Source organism: Neohortaea acidophila (assembly GCF_010093505.1).
Source record: "Neohortaea acidophila strain CBS 113389 unplaced genomic scaffold BDY17scaffold_1, whole genome shotgun sequence".
NCBI lineage: Eukaryota > Fungi > Ascomycota > Dothideomycetes > Mycosphaerellales > Teratosphaeriaceae > Neohortaea > Neohortaea acidophila.
The window spans coordinates 876,680-894,900 of record NW_022985510.1 but is presented as its reverse complement, the minus strand read 5'-3'; the positions used below and the strand labels follow the sequence as shown (position 1 = coordinate 894,900).

At 57.5% G+C, this 18,221-nt stretch overlaps 7 protein-coding genes across 7 annotated transcripts; 5 read left to right on the top strand and 2 right to left on the bottom strand.

Annotated features, from left to right (window-relative positions):
* Nucleotides 1–2: 2 nt before the first annotated feature.
* Nucleotides 3–3,059, bottom strand: BDY17DRAFT_10160 (cation efflux family-domain-containing protein). The gene is made up of 2 exons (XM_033729118.1): nucleotides 1,191–3,059; nucleotides 3–1,131 (listed from the first exon to the last, which is right to left on the bottom strand). The coding sequence occupies exons 1-2, from the start codon at nucleotides 2,921–2,923 to the stop codon at nucleotides 48–50; spliced, it is 2,817 nt and encodes a 938-aa protein (XP_033593938.1). The 5' UTR covers nucleotides 2,924–3,059; the 3' UTR covers nucleotides 3–47.
* A 251-nt stretch (nucleotides 3,060–3,310) lies between these two features.
* Nucleotides 3,311–4,768, top strand: BDY17DRAFT_306755 (Myb, DNA-binding protein; the record flags this gene model as incomplete). Its single annotated transcript, XM_033735054.1, has 1 exon — nucleotides 3,311–4,768. One exon carries the CDS (start codon nucleotides 3,311–3,313, stop codon nucleotides 4,766–4,768), a length of 1,458 nt encoding a protein of 485 aa, XP_033593937.1.
* A 48-nt stretch (nucleotides 4,769–4,816) lies between these two features.
* Nucleotides 4,817–6,671, bottom strand: BDY17DRAFT_314467 (uncharacterized protein; the record flags this gene model as incomplete). Its single annotated transcript, XM_033735820.1, has 3 exons — nucleotides 4,817–5,059; nucleotides 5,112–6,469; nucleotides 6,647–6,671. 3 exons carry the CDS (start codon nucleotides 6,669–6,671, stop codon nucleotides 4,817–4,819), a joined length of 1,626 nt encoding a protein of 541 aa, XP_033593936.1.
* A 264-nt stretch (nucleotides 6,672–6,935) lies between these two features.
* BDY17DRAFT_288842 (putative oxidoreductase YgjR) lies at nucleotides 6,936–8,405 on the top strand. Its single transcript, XM_033732258.1, has one exon. The coding sequence runs from the start codon at nucleotides 6,956–6,958 to the stop codon at nucleotides 8,003–8,005; it is 1,050 nt and encodes a 349-aa protein (XP_033593935.1). The 5' UTR covers nucleotides 6,936–6,955; the 3' UTR covers nucleotides 8,006–8,405.
* Nucleotides 8,406–9,014: 609 nt separating this feature from the next.
* BDY17DRAFT_244918 (uncharacterized protein) lies at nucleotides 9,015–12,521 on the top strand (the record flags this gene model as incomplete). The annotated part of the gene is made up of 2 exons (XM_033730578.1): nucleotides 9,015–10,792; nucleotides 11,138–12,521. 2 exons carry the CDS (start codon nucleotides 9,015–9,017, stop codon nucleotides 12,519–12,521), a joined length of 3,162 nt encoding a protein of 1,053 aa, XP_033593934.1.
* Nucleotides 12,522–14,661: 2,140 nt separating this feature from the next.
* On the top strand, nucleotides 14,662–16,232 carry BDY17DRAFT_314465 (vacuolar segregation subunit 7-domain-containing protein; the record flags this gene model as incomplete). The annotated part of the gene is made up of 2 exons (XM_033735819.1): nucleotides 14,662–14,848; nucleotides 14,914–16,232. 2 exons carry the CDS (start codon nucleotides 14,662–14,664, stop codon nucleotides 16,230–16,232), a joined length of 1,506 nt encoding a protein of 501 aa, XP_033593933.1.
* A 237-nt stretch (nucleotides 16,233–16,469) lies between these two features.
* On the top strand, nucleotides 16,470–18,215 carry BDY17DRAFT_288838 (transcriptional regulator of RNA polII, SAGA, subunit-domain-containing protein). The gene has a single exon (XM_033732257.1). It carries the CDS (start codon nucleotides 16,677–16,679, stop codon nucleotides 17,994–17,996), a length of 1,320 nt encoding a protein of 439 aa, XP_033593932.1. The 5' UTR covers nucleotides 16,470–16,676; the 3' UTR covers nucleotides 17,997–18,215.
* Nucleotides 18,216–18,221: the final 6 nt, after the last annotated feature.

Here is an 18,221-nt window from a genome sequence, read left to right as displayed (position 1 = left end):
AACCCATATCATATGCTCTTGCGAACAAGCATGCTTCTCAGCGTCGCTTAACTACCACCTCCTCCACACCAACACTGCCCCTCGCCCTCCCTCTCCACATGCACGACAACATTCATATTCCGCTCCGCAATGAAAGCCTCCACCCGCTCCCTCACATCCTCCACATCCGCCCCGGCAGCAGCAACAACATGCACAACCCCCATCACTCTCTTCTTCGCGCCCCCACCATCAACCTCGTCCACCCAAAAGCGCGGAACAGCATACCCCACCACCCCCCGAATCTCCACAAGCCGCTGCAGCGTCTCCTTAATCCCGTACTCCAGCTCAGCCGGCACGACGAGTAACAATTTTTGCCCGGACGAGGTGACGAGCGGCACGGCGGCGGAGAAGATCAGGATGGCGATGATGATTGTGGCTAGGGGGTCCCAGCCGTACCATGGCTGCCAGAGGGTGAGGGCGGTGCTTATGATGACTGCTAGGGAGCCGCCGGCGTCGGCGGCGACGTGCAGGAAGATGCCGTGCATGTTTTCGTTGTGTTCGTGGTCATCGTGGTGGTGGTGGTGGTGGTCGGCCTGGGCGGTGGGTGCGGAGGGAGCTTTGTGGTCGTCATGAGTGTCGTGAGGTTCAGAATGGATGTGCCCGTTTGCGTGGTCGTGAGGCTCGTGGTGGTCGTGTGTGTGTTCGTGATGGTGATGGCCGTGGCTGTGGCCGTGTGCGTGGCCATGCGCATGTCCGTGCCCATGGCTATGACCATGATCGTGCCCAGCATGCGCGTGTCCAAACGCAAAAAGTCCCACCATATTGACCAGAAACCCAAGCGTGCTGACGACCAGCAGCTCGCGCACATGCCGCAACTCCCGCGCTTCCACAATCCCCTCAATAGCCTCCCACACAAACTCGACACTCACGAGCATAAGGAAGATTCCATTGCCGAAGCCCGCGAGCGTGTTAAGCTTGCCCCAGCCGTACGGCCTCTCAGGGCTCGGGGGCCATTTCGAAGCCACGGCCGCGCCTAGTCCGACGATTAATCCGAGACAATCGAAGAGCATGTGTACCGTGTCGCTTAGCAAGCCGAGAGAACCGCTCATGTAGCCATAGGCTCCTTGAACGAGCATGAAGCCAAAGTTAAGTCTAGCGATCGTGGTCAGTCGGGTTCTGCAAAGTCATAAAATTATGTTTCACAGACTTACATTGTAAAGTAAGCGATTCGCCGCGAGTCCTTGTCGCTCAAAATCGTGTGAAAAAGCGAGCCCGGCTCGCAAAACGCCAGAATGACGCCTGTAAACGCCGATGTGCCGCTCGCGGAGCGATGCTGATGCTGATGCTGATGTTGAAGTTGGTGCGAATGGGTATGTCGTACATGATCGTTGGTCTCGTTAGGGAGTTGGTCCTTTTCGGTATCGTACAGAACACTGAAGAACGACAAAGCGGCAAGGCCGCCGTTGCAGATTGTGCCAAACCAGGTTGGGGGAGAGAAGAGGAAGGAGAAGCCTGCCGTCAAAAGAGAGCCCATGGCCAGACCTATTTTGGCTTTACTCCAGAGGGTGGGTGGTTGCGCGATTAAGATCGCAGCAGTCATTGAAACCACTGAGAGAGCGATGAGAATAAGAGAGGTCAACGACCAGGCCGGTGAGGTGGATGTCGTGATTGATGCGAGGACGGTGAAGGTCGCGGTCAGAAGTCCGCCGGCCAAGGTGATATCGGTGCTGGACGGCGATGCGATAAACGCCGATATGCATGGTTTGAAGGTAGCGGAGGAGGAGCGAGCCCAGATGGCCGAGATTGATCGTGCCGACACTGCTACTCTGGCCTTGGAAGTAGTGGAGGAGATCAGGGTAGGAAAGGGTGAGGGAATGGCCATGATCGAGACCATGAGCGCAAGATATCCGATGATGAGGTTGGTTGGGCGAATGCGGATGGTCAACCCGAGCGCATCGGATAGAAGTGACAGAAGAAGGACGGAGAACGTAGCAACATTTGACTCCAGCGCATGCCTCCACTCATCCAGTTGATTAGGCTGATCAGCCCGTGCCAAGTTCGCGGCAAGAGCGGCGAGCGTGATGATGGCCGTCCGAGACGCTCCGATCAGCATTGATGCATAGAGCGGTAGACCCACGCTCAGGATGCGGAGGGCCGCAGTTTCGAGCGCAGGAAGGCTCGCAACATTCCGCAAGTTGAAGAATGGGGAGGATGGCTTGCCACTGTCAGAGGCCCGCTCTGAACTCTGGAATTTGCCCACGATCCCCACGAGTAGAAGTGTGCCAGAAGTCAAGATCCCGGAGCTGACTAGGCCTTGCGTTCGAGAAACCGCTCCGACGTCTGGCAGAAGCAAGATGTCCAGGGAGGATTGAGCGATGGGAGTATAAGGCGGTAAGGGCGGAAATGTGTGCAGAGGTATGGCAGAGGTAGAGGAGAGCGTCGCGGATGCCAGGAGCAGCGGCGCAGTGATGAGAAGACTCGTCAGGGCTTCTGGCAGGGAGAACCAGGAGGTCGAGGTAGCAGGGATGCTGCTCAACGAGGGTTGGTATACAGCGCTCTTCATATCCGCCGGCCGGCTCAGATCCGACTCTCCTCTGGGTCTACTCTTCATCGTTGGCGACGAATAGCTGTAACGGTGGTTGGACGACAAGCCGGCGTTTTGTTGAAAGGCATGGGCGTTGTGGTCGAAGGGCGATAGTGGTTTGTATGGGCTGCCATTGGCGGCATTGGGAAAGAAGACGGGACTCGTTTCTCGACTCGACTCGGCGTGGGTGAAGAGCGGACTGGGGCCGACGGCGGGGGTGTTGAGATTGCCATTGCCGTGGGCGAAGGAATGCGAGGCTGCCTTGCCGGGGGAGAGATGTGCGCCGGAATAGGAACGAGAGTGGGCGTGGAAGTGGCTGCCCGGGGGTGTAAAGGTAGGCAGGCCATGCGCAGACGCCATTCGCGAGGTGGTTGTTGAGGTGGACACCGGATGAGGGTGTTCAGCGTGCCATGGAGGGTGTGAGGGTTCCGACTCTTTCAGACTGATGTCTTTGAATGCCACATTGCTGTCACCGGCAGCGTATGTAGAGGAATCAATTGAGAGGTGCCTAACAGTCATCAAGGTTGCTGCCCGCGAACCGTGCGCTCCCTGGAAGCCTGTTTCACGTGCCGGCGCGTCTAGCGTGCGGCAGGCGGCTCGGAAGTCCGCCGAAGCCATCAAACCTAATGCGCGCCCACGTGCCTTCAACCATCGATGAACAACTGTCGGTCTCAGTCTTTCACTCCACTCGGAAGTTTCTTCACAATGCCTCGCCGACAAACACAATAGACGTGGAATCTCAACAAAATGTGGTTGGTAGTGTTTGTTGCAACTCCTCTTCTCATCTTCGTGGCCATCGCCGGCACTCTGCTCACCCTCCCTTCCGTCTACGGCCCCTTTGACGTCGGCCATTTCAGTGAGGACGACTTCACCGCAGATGACAAGAAAGACGCCGATCGATCAGGATACGCCTTCTTCTCCAAACACAAGGACAGCAATGGCAAACTACGCACCGATGTCACCGTTCAAGTCGTCGTTCTTGGCGACATTGGCCGCAGCCCGCGAATGCAATACCACGCCTTGAGCATAGCCTCGCACGGCGGCAAGGTGAATCTCATTGGCTACGTGGAATCGGACGTCCACCCAGACCTGCTGGCCAACCGATACATCAACATCATCCCCATCACACCCTTTCCAAAATTCCTCCAAACGAGCAACAAACTTCTCTTCCTGCTTCTCGCCCCCTTCAAAATCGCCTGGCAGACGTGGAACCTGTACTACACCCTAGGCTACCGCTCGGAAGCGACCAAATGGATGCTCGTGCAGAACCCGCCGTCCATCCCCACCCTCATCGTCGCGCAATTTATCTGCTTCTACCGCCATACGTTGTTGGTCATCGATTGGCATAATCTGGGCTACTCCATTCTAGCTATGCGATTGGGAACAGACCATAAACTCGTGAAGTACGCCGAACGCTACGAATCATACTGGGGCAGTGGCGCCACAGCCAACTTCACCGTCACAAACGCCATGGCGAAGGTCCTGGAGCAGAAATGGGGTATTCAAGCTACCGCGCTGCACGATAGACCCCCGAAGTACTTCCAGCCGTTGTCCGCTAAACATCGCTCTGAGTTCCTTCGGCGATTACCAGAGACGGCAGAGTACGTTTCGGACATTGACGGCAAAGCCTGGCGTCTGCTAGTGAGTTCCACCTCGTGGACACAAGACGAGGACTTCTCCCTCCTGCTCGATGCTCTGGTGGCGTACTCCACCGCCATCGACGGCGACCAGACTCTGCCCAAAATTCTCGCTATCATTACTGGCAAAGGTCCACAGAAGGACCACTATCTGTCGCAGATCCGCAGATTGAACCAAGAGGGCAAGCTCAGCAATGTCTTGATCAACACGGCGTGGCTGAGCGCAAAGGATTACGCTGCATTGCTGGGCTCTGCGGACCTCGGAGTCAGTCTTCACACGTCATCTTCCGGAGTGGATTTGCCGATGAAGGTCGTGGACATGTTTGGCGCCGGTCTGCCGGTGGTGGGATGGAGCAAATTCGAAGCATGGCCGGAGCTTGTGCAGGAAGGGAAGAACGGCCGCGGTTTCGAGAGTGCGGATGGCCTAGCCGATCTACTGCGCGAGCTGTTCGGCGCTGGAGGCCAGAAGCTGCACGAGCTGCGAAGCGGCGCTGTAAAGGAATCCGAGCGGAGATGGGAGGACGAGTGGATGCCCGTCGCCGGCAAATTGTTTGCACTTCGCCCTTGAGCTCCCCTTATCCTGGCTAGAAATCTCCTTTCCAGTCTAGAGATTCGTTCAGACCTCATGGAATCGAGTCATATAAGACATGATTCCCCACAGCGCGCGAAAGAGCTCCAACCGCTGCTCCACATCGAAGAGATCATACCATACTGTGCGCTGGACCTTTGGCCGACACCATTCCGGATCTTGCGGCAGGGGATCGGGGAGATTGCCGGAAGTCAGACAGTCGGAGTAGTCGTTGTGGACGATAGCCTTGACAATCGACACGTGGTGGTTGAGCGACGACACCAGAAAAATCTACACCGTGCTCAGCAAGATGTCTCCCGCCTTTCGTGATCTGATCCCTTACCTCGTCGTATGGAGATTCCGGCTCCCGCCCGATAGCCGCGTACTCCGTCTTCGCATCCCAGTTCCCTTTGCCGGCTTTTAATTCCTTCCACAGAATCGCATTGCCCTCCTTCCTCTTCGACTTTCGCGACCCACTCGTCTTCTTCCCCTCATCCTCTTGACTCGCCTCCCGAACCCCTTCCACGAGATCAACAATATCACTATTGCCCAGTTCATTTTGCACTTCCCCACCAGGCCCGCCGCCCCATCTCGGTACAGTTGTCCACCACTGCCCTTCGCCCGGCTTGACGTACTCCTGTGCCTCTCGCCGCCGCTCCTGAGCAAGATGCAGCAGCCCGCCGATCTCCCGCATGAGATCCAGCCGCGCCTTTTCCTCGTCTTGCTCGCCATTCTCTTTCTCGAATCCGAGCTCAGGACGCGCTTGTAAAATCAAAATTGGACCACGCAAGTAGCCTTGTCGAGCCTTGGTCCGGTCATTGGGTAGTTGGTAGACTGCGGCTGTCTGTCGCACAGGCAGGTTAAGCTTGCCGAATTGCACGATGGGCATGATTCGTGGGGGTGCGAGGGAGGTGCGGAAGGGCCAGATGGTGCCTTCGACGAACGCTCTCACGGTGTCGGAGCGGTAAGAGTCGGGCATGTCTGTTCCAGCGCCGATGCGTCGGCCTTTGTATCGCTTTCTGGGCTGAGGGGGATCTGCGGGTATGTCGTTGGGAAAGGGAACGATTTCCTTCCCATCAACTACCAGTTTGAAGTCTTTATTTGTCTCGCTCCCCAGCCTCAGACGCTTTGCCCCTTTGCCCTCTTCTTCTCCTTCTTCTGCCGAAGTTTCTGTAGTCTCGTAGTATTGGTCCAGACTCGCGTCCCAAAACTGGCTCATGTTTTCGACACTCTCCCAAAATCTCCGCATATGAGCAATGCGAGGCGGCTTGATGCCTTCCGCCACAGTTCTGCTAATGGTCCGAAAGGCCAGGTCATTATCGATTCGAAGTTCCGCAACTCTATCGTTGAAATCTTTTCGTCTTCGCGCAGTCGCTGGATCCAAATTTAGATCTTCGGTTTGGGCAGGGGTGTCTGCATCCGAAAGGGGAAGTAAGTACGGACTACGGGGCCCATGTGATGGCAACATATCTTCGACGGAACATGGTGGCGAGGTCGTGATGTTCAGAGCTTGGAAGTGTTTGTCGGATATGTCCGTGGGTCTGAGAATGCGGGCGAATAGCGCTTGGAACTTGGGCGGTGGCGACTCGTGAGTCCATTCTTGTTGTCCTGTCCGTGGCTCGTGGATGGGGAAGGTCAGTTTCGTTGCTTTTGCTGGAGGATCGCGCTCTTGCTCTGGATCTGGACCGCTGAAGCCGGTTACTATGAATGTACAGCGTCAGCACATGATGTCTCGTTTGGTTGGGATTCGGCACGCAGCAGCGGTCAATGCAGTTAGGGGATTCAGACGATGTTGGTTTGGCATTTCCCTCTCACTGCAAACGTTTTCATTTCCCAAACACCGCAAACAAATGGCAAACATGCAAGAAATTGACCTACCACGGAAAGATCCAGTCAAAAACATGGTCGGCAAGCCAGACGACGATAGCCTTTGCCAATCTCGCCCGGCTTATGGGATAAGAAGCAAGGCTGTAAGCATGATGTGGTGGGTGACGCGGGCCATTGATGCCATTGTGAAATCTGTCGACTCGCATGTGATCGAGATCAATGTAACCAACCCCAGATCTGTGGCGAGTTGTGGGTCGCGGCACGGACGGGACCCGCAGGGCAGCGGGCGGGACAGCGGAACGGTTGGCGTGAGAATGAAATCTGTCGTGTCGAGTTGGAGGTCCCGTTGAGAGTGGACACATGTGCCACCAGCTCGTATTGCATCCAATGGCCGACCCAATCCCCTACGCCACCATCGGATCGAACTGGATCACCGATTCCTGGGTCAGTGCGGCCAGCAAGAGCGGAAAGTGGAAGCTCCAGGCAGTCTATTCTCGCACGCAACAGCAGGCGCAGACATTCGGATCGAAGCATGGCTGCTCCAACCTCTACACGTCCTTAGACGAGCTCGCCGCTGCCGGCGACCTCCAAGCTGTGTACATCGCCTCCCCAAACAGCTTGCACTATGAACAAGCCAAGCAGATGCTGCTTGCCGGAAAGCATGTCATCCTCGAGAAGCCAGCGACCTCGACAAAAGCCGAACTCGACGATTTGTTTCGGATAGCGAAAGAAAAGGGAGTCTTCCTGCTCGAAGCTTTCAGACATATTCAAGAGGCGAACTTCAAGCTGCTACACCGGCTGATCAAGCAAGAAAAGGCATTGGGTCCCATCTACGGCGCAAGTTTGGTGTACGCATCGTACAGCAGTCGCTACGACAATGTCCTTGCGGGGGAAGAGCCCAACATCTTCTCTCTCAATCTGTCTGGAGGCAGTTTGGTTGATATTGGTGTATACCCGGTGAGCTTCGCAGTTGCGCTCTTCGGCGCGCCCAAGAGCCAAGTCTATGTGCCTTTCATCTGCAGGACTGGAGTAGACGGGGGAGGAGTGATCATCTTGCGATATGACGGATTCGGAGTGCAGATCAACAACTCCAAGAGCTACGCCAGCACAGCGCCTTGTGAAATCTTTGGGGCAAAGGGCACTATGATCGTCAACGGCACCACGGATATCAGTTCGGTGAAACACTGGCATCCCAAGACGAAGAAAAGTGAAGAACTTGCCGGTCCATACAAGCAAGTGGAGAAGCCGAACGTCAATATGGAGGAGGAGGCGGTAGAATTTGCTCGAATCATCAGGGAGAAGGATACCAATGCGTCCGTGCAGCTCGAGGAAATCTCGAGGGTGGTGATTGGAATCACGGAGGATTTGAGGCGGCAGAACGGCATTCTGTATCCAGCCGACAAGCAATGATGATGGCTAGGCTGACAGCCACATACGTGTGGATGCGCCACGCAAGACCCTTGTGCGATCGGCGTGTCATGCGATGCGAATGTCTCACTCATCATGATCGTGCTAGGAAAACCACTGGATGCAACGGCAGTGGTGAAATGCTCCGACTGGGGATGACGTAGCAGCTTGCGCACCTCTGTTTACATTGGAGGTAAACAACGCCAAGCTCCTTGTCGTCGCGGTATACATTCGAAAGCCTTGGGCGGGCTTATGGTAGAATTTTTGGCAGGGAAAAGAAAAGCATCGTATAGTCGATACTCTCACGAGATATTTCATGCCATTCACCCCCAGTATTGGGCGTTACTAGGCTCCCTGCGAAAACAACTCCACGCGCCCGTGCACGTGATTACGCTCCTCCGAGATCCACTTTTCGCCTAGCTCCGAGACTAGCGCGGTGGTCGCTGCGCGTTTTCGAAGACACAGGGTCGCGACTGCCGTCCCTGTGGGTGACGTTGCAACGATGATCTTTTTCCCCTGCTCCTCAACATCTCCCCGTCACGTCTCCTGTGCATAGTCTTGTACAAAACGGACATACTCTGCGACTCTTGCCTCGTTATAGCGCTCTGCGCCCGGTGGAGGACCGACTCGCCCGACATCGCCGGAACCACGCGGCGTGTTGATACACCCTGCATTCCTGGCACCACACCGTACCCCGAGTCACTCATCCTTACCATATTACACCCACGCGCGCACGATTCCGCCCGTCCTGGACGCATTCACTCTTCCGTCTTCGTGTGCACGACATCGCAAAACAAGCCCACGGCGCGAACACCCTTCACCGCTGTCCCCCGAATTGAGCTGCCTAACAGGCCGCGACCATCCGCGCATTTGCCATCATCTGAGTCAACAGACGGGTAAACACCCACGCGGTGCTCTCCCTGCGACACTCTGCCTCGCTCGACTGTAGCGCCATCGACTCGCTGCGCACACAATCGCCCCGATCGCTCATTGAGGAGATGAAATAGCTAGGATGGAATTTGAATACTCGCCCCGGCACTCTCCAGGCAACGCAGCCCACCTGCTGTCTCCCGGTCACATACAACCCGGCGCAATCGACGGCTACGCATCCATCCAAGAGATTCGGCGCTCGCTTTCCAAGTCCCCGTCCAAACCGGGTCGCTATTCCATCCCTACGATCAGCACGACCAGCTCTCCACCCAATTCCCTGCTCACAGTCTCCCGCGCACACAGCGCAGGCTCTGCCACCGATCCTGTCCCTCGTCCAAAGTACTCTGTTCGACGCACAGGCTCGGCGCGCCCGTTGGTACGCAGGACATCACCCAACAGTCCGTTGCGCCTCGCCTTGACCGATAACATCAGCCAAGCGAATGCACACCCGTCGCTCTCCCGGAAGCCCTCTGTGGAGGGTGATCAGGAGAACATGGACTGTGGAGGTGACGGTCCTGCGACCACCTCCGAACCTAACCTCGACTCATTCGAGAAATTCGACTTCCTCAAGCCCGACAAGCTACTCCAATCGGTGAAGAAAGAGGACGTGTCGCCAATCAGGTCGAGTCCGCTCAAGCGAAGCGACGGCGTCATGGATCTCGAGGCCGCGACGTTCGAGAGTCCGCCGGTCAAGCGTCGAAGTCTACATGGGCCTTCTTCTCTAGGATGCGACTTCAACGTCTTCGACCAAGGCTCCGATCACTCCCAGAGCGATTCGGCCGATTCCGCGGAGGAAAAGGACGCCCAGGGACCCGCATACTTGCAGGCACCCTCTTCGACACCAGGACACGCGCACTCGCCTCAGCGCCGTCCGATCGGGCTGCGCAAGTCCACTCTGCAACAACGAAACGCAACTGGGAGACCTAAGCTCCACCTCGAACCCGCAAGAGACTTGACTTTCAGCCCTCTGCTCATTCGTACGCGGCCGAGGATGTCAACGGACAGCACCTTGCCGTTGCGAAGCCTCGAGTCAGGATCTCCATTCCGTCGGAGCGGTGCAAACGAGCCGCCTGTCCTCTTCCCTCCGCCATCTCAGAGAGCGTATCAGTCCGCGCCGAAACCGCATCCCCTGTCGCACGCCCTGACGCCCTCCTCGTCAAATGCATCCAGCGTAGCTGAGGACCATAGCCAGCCTTCACAGCGGTCCAAAGTCGCTACGCACCACCCACCGAATGGCGCCTCCCACCTACCTTTGAGCTTTTCAAAGTCTCTACCGATTGGCGCAATTCGGTCGCAACATGGCTCCGACGCTCAGTCCAGCCAGGGATCATCCCAGGGATCTTTCGCGACTCCCGAAGGATACAGAATGGCCAAGCCTCTGCCTCAAGCGTTCATGTCCACAGGATTGATCTCTAAGCGCAATCGTAACATGGACATGCAGCCAGAGAGTCTGTACTCCAGCACTCACATGCCCGACACGCCATCGAAGAAGGCTCATGTGTTACTTCCGTCCTCCCCAGCTCCTTCGTCGGTGTTGGGCGGTGGATTGGCTCATCCGATGCACGACTCCGGTAGCCCTACCACGCCGTTCAATGCTCGCAACTCGATCGTGTCGGTAGACGGAGTTGGGAAAGGACTGAGTATATTCGCGGCCAGAGTTGGCGCACCGCAACTGACTCGAAGTGGAAGCTTCATCAGCATCGATGGGGAAGATGTCAACACTTCGCCCTCGCACCAGGAAAGCAACTCCAGCAACGATGATCTTCCACCAACACCGACAAAGTCTACATCGGCAGCTTCACGCCCACAGTCCAAGGGTAAGAGTAACAGTCTACGCAGCAGTCTGTTTGGCAGGAGGACGTCGCTCAATCCGGATATCTTCGCTGCGCCAGACAGGGCAGAAGCCAAGCTCCCGGAGATTCTGACGGATCGTAAGTACCACCACTCTCCCGCCCAGACCCCTCACGAGAGGATGGGAAAGGGGCGCTTACCCGCGTTGGATGAATCGCCCATGCCTTTCATCACGCTGACGGCGTGCACCTCACCGTCACCCTTGTTTGGGAGAAGTCGATCTCTGCAGTACGGGCAGATGCCGGTTTCGCCGTCGCCATCTGCGAAGAGATCGCTCAGATCCGCACCCTTGATGAGTACATCTGGCAACACGTACACTAAGTCGTTCTTTCTTGTAGGAGAAGAGATCGGAAGCGAAACGCATGAGCGCGGACCGAAGCTGTCTCCACACACGCCCCAGGAGTCTTTCCACGAGTCTTTCACTCCTCCAGATCCCAGCAGTCTCTCGATCTCCGCTGGACGTCGACCGCCACCAATCCTGGGGAACAGCATTAGCTTTCCTCCGGCCACGCCAACGGGTCCAAGGGATCAGCACTTCAATGGCAGTCTCGGCATCAGCCACGCATCGTCAAGCTACTTCTCCAACGATGTCGATACTGCGTTGACCGCCCGGTTTGGCCACATCACTACGCTCGGCACCGGCGAATTCTCCCAAGTGTACCGCGTGGAGGGCCAGTTCAACGTGACTCGCACGCAGAACGGGAACTCGGCGAGTCCTGCGGGTCAAGTATGGGCGGTGAAGAAGTCGCGCAAGCCGTACGCAGGCAACAAGGACCGACAGCGTAAGATGCGCGAGGTGCAGATCCTCAAAGCCATGCGCGGACACGAACACGTGGTGGAACTGGTGGACGACTGGGAGTCGAAGAACCACCTCTACATTCAATTGGAGTACTGTGAGAACGGCAACCTCAAGGACTTCCTGACGCAGACGGGCTTCAAGGGCCGGCTGGACGACTTTCGCATTTGGAAAATCCTGCTCGAGATGGCACAGGGTGTCAAATCCATCCACGACTCGAACTTCATCCACCTCGATCTCAAGCCTGCGAATGTCTTTATCGACTGGGAAGGCGTGCTGAAGATTGGCGATTTTGGTCTGGCGAGCGAGTGGCCGGCACCGGCGGGTCTGGATGGAGAGGGCGACCGCGAGTACATCGGACCGGAAGTGCTGTCGGGTTGCTTCGACAAGCCCGCCGACATCTTCTCGCTCGGCATGATCATGCTGGAGATTGCGGGGAATATCATTCTACCGGACAACGGCACATCATGGCAACGCCTACGAGCGGGGGATATGAGCGACTTGCCCAGTCTGACGTGGAGCTCCGACAACAGCCTTGTGCGCGACGAGTCGGGCGAGCCCATTTCGACGCCAAAAGGCAACAAAGACGCCGCAGCGAGCGACAGCAACAATCTCTCACCCTACGAGGACGACGAAGACGATCTCAGCTTCTTGCGCCCCGTCGCGGCGGCGAGAGGCGGCGTCGGGCGCAGCGGCGATCTGGTCAAGCCACCGAACTTCATGGTCGATCCGCATGATGCCGAGGCGCTGGACAGCGTGGTGCAGTGGATGATTTGCCCGCGTCCTGAACAGCGGCCTCTCGTGGATCAGCTGATTGCTGCGGGCGGCGTGCAGTGGGTGGAGCGGAGGCGAAGGGCGGGCGCGACGGTGTATGAGGGGAACTGGGGGCCAGCGGACGATGTGTTGCACTTGGAGCAGGATGTGGAAATGGTGGATATCTGAATGCGGCAAAGGAAGGCGATTCTACGGTGGACAAGGAAGGGACGCATAGGAGGAGAAGCGAAGTGAATGCTTGCTGCGTTTGCGTCGCGCATGCATTTGCGTTTGTGTTGCATTTGGCATAGTCTGCAGGCGTTAACACGAGAAAGTAACGATGTATGTAGTTTACGAGAGGAAATGCTCCACTGGCTCACCAATGTGTCCTCACTGAACAGGCTGCGCGCTCGGAAGATGTGCCGTGCCTTGCAAGGGTACTGGCCCTTTTATACGACAAGACGACGCGAAACTTGGCATAGAACCTCAACCCGAGGAATTTTCGTGAGGCAGGCTGCAGGGAAACAGGAAACTGGGACGCGGAAGGAAGCGTGAGGTAGGTACCTTAGGAGCTTAGGGGGATTATTGCATGCTGCATTACTGTTGGGCTCGGCAAGCAGGCTTTTGCATTCTCCCGAAGGGTGCAGCAGTAGCGTGAGGCGTTGGCGTTGGCGTTGGCGGGAAGAGTTGCATGAGGTTTGGCGGCCATGTGGAGGTGGGTGAGGTGGGGTGGGGACTTGGGGAATGGAGGACAGAAGTCATGTTTTGGGGGATGGTGAGGTGGATGGTTGAGGCGGGGATGGATGGTTGATGAGGATGCTTTAATAACACGTGAAGTATCATGGGCTCGTCGCGGACAACGCATTTACCCGCTTGGGAGAGAATAGGGAGGAAATGCTACTAATTGAATGGACGATTCTTTGTTGATCTAGTCATGGGACCGGTCTGCCTTGCCGGAGCGCGTTCCTGGTGCGCCACGGCCGAAACGACTGACGCCACTCTGACGACGCCACGTCCATAGTGTGCAGGTCACGCACCCGAACTTCCCTTCCATCCATTCATCCCTCGCTCCATCCCCTTCCCGCTAATTCGTCTGCTCCTTGCTCTTGCTCTTCTCGACATCCTCTCCCTCCGACTATTCCCCCAGTCAGCGCTGCTTCGATCATCCCCAATCTCACCCCCCGCACGCCACGCGACACCTTGCGCATTGCTGCACCGCCTATCGATAACGCGTTGGAATGGAGTGTCGGTGACGACAACGGAGCAAGGCCAGGTCGGCGCATGCCTCGCAGCCCCCTTCCTCCACCCGCGACTGTGATGGGCGGCGACCACCATGGCCGACAACAATAGCCAAGAGCATCATCCCAACCCCACCTCCGACCAGACGGATCCCTCCCCGACAAACAATGCCGCCAACACCTCGGCCGCGCGCAAACCCTCGGGCACCTCTCCCCCCGCCTCGAACACTGCCCCTCCACCACCGTCGCAGCCCCCATTGAACAAGCAGCTTTCCGCTGGGAATCTGAAACGAGTGCAATCCCCCTCTCCAGCCTCGAGTCCGCGCACATCACGCAATGCCTCGCCCATTCGGAAAGATGTCCGACCACAATCCTTGACGAACCCCATATCCACACAACCCTCGGCGGCTGCCATCCAACGAGCCCTTTCCGCCGCGAACGCGCCGCAATTGCAACAAGGCACAGTTGCCGATGCTGTGTCGAAGTTGTCGAGGCAGCAAGCCAAGCCTGCAGGACTTCCTGGCGAACAAGCACCAAACCGACCCGCTTCGCCGCGTGTAAAATCGCCGCCGCCTTCTTCCGCTTCGAGCTCTAGAAGAGCTTCCGCTACAAGTGTTAAGAAGCCGGACTTCACCACTGCGCCGCCCAATATCAGTGTGCAAGGCGCTACTCCTCCCATCCCTTCGACCCCTGCCCCGCCCAAATCAAACGCCGAAGAACCGACCAAGACCAGCCAGCTGCAGCCAGCAAAACAACCGCTATCACGAGGACCTAGTGGGAAATCTATCCTTGAGACTGTGCAGGAGAATGCGGATGATATCAAAGAGCCAAGCCCGGCCGCGGTCGCGGCAACTGCAGAGCTCAAACCCTTGACGAAGCTTTCGGATGACGAGAAACGACCAGCCAAACGTGCCGACAATGGCATCTTGAATGGCGAGGGCAAAGTCGAGAGCGGAAGTGAAAGTCCAGGTGCCAAGAGTCCCCGCAAGAAGGACGAGAGCAAGCAGAATTCACGACCGCGAAGTGCGGCGTCGAAGAGCTACGCGTCGCTCGGGTCGACGAAGATGAGGTCGGGCGATGCGAAACAGGGCATGACGGTCGAGACGGAGACCGTGCCTTCCGTCCCGCAATCCGCACTCAATGTCGGCGATCGATCTGGCGCCGGACGGGGAGAGAACAGCGGTAGCGTGAGGCAAAAGCCTAGCAGTGAGGCCATTCGACCGAAGAAGGAGCGTAAGAAGACGTCGTCGAAGGCGAGGAGTATTAATCAGAGTACCGGTATGTCTGCCCGTTGCAGGCGCGTTTACTCCAGTGTGATATACTGACAATGTGCGTGCGTGCAGCCTCATCCAAAGCCGACATCTTCGAACAACGCGTCGCCAACGCCGTCGACGAAGCAAACTCCTCCGATTCCGAAGAAACATTCGTATACGAATCGAACCCTCCCGAACCGCAGCGACGAGCCCGACATCATTCGCGAACGCCGAGCGTCACATCGTCGCACAGCACCGCCGATGCACAGCGCAGCGCCATCCGCAACCTCGGCGACATCATGGACGATTCACGGAGGGTAGCAGGCAAACGAAGCATGAAGTTCTCCAACAATGCCGTCAATGACCCCGACAGTCCAGATGGGAAAGGCGGATCTGTGCGCTCCCACACGCCGAGACACTTCGGGCGCTTTGGGAGGGGTGGGAGTCAGCAGTCCATGTTCGATCCGGACTCTCCATTCACTCAGGCCTCGAAGCTGCGATCGGGGCAGCGGAGTTCGAGGCCGAACTCACCGAGGAGTGCGCAGACGGGACTTTTACAGCAGCAGAAGCCGTCCAGCCTGTTTAGCAAGAAACAGGACTCGTCATTCGACTTCGATGCAGAGGTTGGCGATGACGAACGCACCCCTCTCGTCGGGACTGTTCGCGGCCCACGCAGTCCCAAATTCGGCGCGACGCGAAGATTCCAACGCAGCCCTTCCATCGACGAGTACTACGGCGTGCGGCGGCGCGGGCGCTGTGGCCGCTACGGCGGCTGCATCCTGGCCGTCATCGTTGTGGTGACTGTGCTCATTGGGACACTGGGCTTCTTGTTCATGTCCAACCGACCGCTGTACAACGTTGAGATTCTACAAATCACGAACGTGTTGGCTAGTGAGCAGGAGCTGATGCTCGATCTGTGGGTGGCGGCAGTAAACCCCAATGCCCTGGGCATCACGGTGACGGAGATGGACATGAACGTCTTTGCCAGGAGTAAACACGTTGGGTCCGGCTCATCATACTCCGACGCAAACTCGGATCTGTCCCTCGAGCCGCACGTCTATAAAGGTGGCGTGGACCACGGCACCGACCCACCCGACGACGACGACCTCGAACGCGACGGACAAACGATGCTCCTCGGCCAAATCTTCCACCTAGACCAAGCGCTCAATTTCGATGCATCGCCGTTCAAACGCGCCGCGCAGAACTCCTCCGGCGAGTTGCGTCTCGAGCGGCCAGGAAACAAGACGGAAAGTGGGGGCAGCGAGAGGTGGGAGCGCGTGCTGCAGCATCCTTTCCAGTTGACCGTCAGGGGGCTGATGAAGTATCAGTTGCCGATTAGTAGTCGCTTGCAGACTGTGGCGGTTAGGAGCAGTGTGCTTGTCACTCCCGACGATCAGGATGGGAGCTGATGGGTCGGTTTGTGCTGTTGTTGAGCGTTTTAAGCGGGAATGATGAACTGGAACGAGTTGTGAGGGCCACGTAGCTGCTGGCCAGTCTTGCAGTATAGCATGATTGGAATGAGAGATGTCGCATTGAAGCTGCTGTAGTCGAATCTGATGAAGCTCAATGCTTCGTGCCTGAAAGACACGTGCTGCAGCCTGAGGTGCAGACGCGGGCCGTTGCAGCGGGCCAACCCGCCTCCACTCCCGTCCGCATACTGCACCTCATATTCACTTTCGCATGCGCGCACTTCACCCATCAGCAGTGCATCCAGGCGTGCAAGCCAGCGCAATCGTGCCGCATCTTTACCCATCCAAACCAGCCTCACAGTCCCCTCCCAAGCCCCACGTGACCGGTGCTGCGTGGAGCGCATGCCGTTCTCGCCGCGCATGGCAGACCAGCGATAACCCAAGATGAACCCCGCGGAGCTCACGCTCGGCATCTCCCCGAGTCTCACCACCAAACCCAGCGCCACCCCTCTCTCCCTCTCCACCAAGACCGGCAAGGCGCCCGTGCCCCGCATCGAACTCGAGCCCATCTACACGCAGCTGAAAGCGGCGCTCGGCGACCAATGGACCGACTACAAGACCGCCATCAATGCCTTTGTGCTCGGCAGCCTCAACCAGGCCGAGCTCAGCTGGGTTCTGCAGCCCCTCCTCTCCGCTGCGCCCTCTGTCATCACCTCCACCAACTCTAACTTCTCTCCTATCTCCACGCTTGGCTTACACAATACCCTCCTCACCTCCATCTACGCCAACACCCTACGCGACCCGCCTCCAACCGACGTAGCACCATGGGTCGTCGCAACGGACAAGCCTGCCGCCACGTCCAAGAATGCAGGCGCGAGCGGCGCCAACGACAAAGCGGAGGAGCGGCTGCGGAAAGAGGTCATGGCCATCCACGCGCGCGACCGCCGGCGCATCAAAACGCTCAAGGAAAGCGGGAAGCCCGTCAACGACAGGCTGACGGAGATGCTGGACTACCGGAATGAGCTGGCTGTCAAGCCGCCGGATGTTGTTGCGCCGCAGGGCGCGGCAGGCGGGATTGCGAAGACGAGCTGGGATGTACAGATTAAGCAGCGCTTCGCGCAGAACCTTGCGGCGGAGACGCTGGAGTTTCCTGCTTCGAAGGATGTGCAAGGCCGTATTGAGCCGATTTGCTACGAGGAGGGATTGGTGGGGGGCGTAGTATCGGGTGGCGTAGAGGGGTGCGTAACGCTGCTGGAGCGCGCGACCGAGATCTACCTCAAAGAGCTCCTAGGCCAGATGTTTGCGCATACGCGCGCAAACGCCGAGCGCTGCATCCAGACGAGTGGATACCGGCGCCGGCTGCGGCAGGAAGAAGAGGGCGCCGAGCGCGGCGCCATTCAGCGAAATGCATCTGGTTTGCTGCCGGTGGAGCTGGGGATGCAGACGAAGCGCCATGCCCTCGATATGGATGATATGCTCCTCGCCGTGCGGCTGGATGATGCATATCTGAGGCAAGATCCGTTCCTGTCGCATCGCGTCCTGCTCAATGGATACCCCGATATCCCCGCGCCCGACGCTGCCGCACAAGGCGTCAATGGCATTGCTCCTACCGTGAACGGAGCACTCACGGACCGTGAAAGGGGCGCAGGCGGCATGGAAGACGGGATGGAAGGTCTAGAGTCCGAATGGAGCTGGCGCGGCTCGACCAAGTCGGACGTGAATGATTTAATGGGCGTTCTCGACGAGTGTTTGGCGGTCGCATAGAGGCGACAGGCTCTCTTTTGATGTGGTGTCTTCTACACATTGTCACGGCGTTCTTCAGAGGGGCTGGTTTTGGGATCGGGAAGGGCATGTATTGGGGCAGGGTCGTTTCTGCGATACCCTCTGGTCATTGGGATTTGGTGGGGCAAGGATGTGCTAGTACCTACTCGCCTTACGACTATTGTTTGTATAGGACCGTATGTATCAATTGTTGAACCTTCATACGTC

Excerpts from the sequence above, each read along its gene's own strand:
- BDY17DRAFT_288838 (XM_033732257.1), top strand. The coding sequence starts at position 16,677 with ATGAACCCCGCGGAGCTCACGCTCGGCATCTCCCCGAGTCTCACCACC.
- BDY17DRAFT_288842 (XM_033732258.1), top strand. The coding sequence starts at position 6,956 with ATGTGCCACCAGCTCGTATTGCATCCAATGGCCGACCCAATCCCCTAC.
- BDY17DRAFT_10160 (XM_033729118.1), bottom strand. The coding sequence starts at position 2,923 with ATGGCGTCTGCGCATGGCCTGCCTACCTTTACACCCCCGGGCAGCCAC. Across the intron at positions 1,132-1,190 it reads CGAATCGCTTACTTTACAAT|ACTTAACTTTGGCTTCATGC; the intron begins GTAAGTCTGTGA and ends CACGATCGCTAG.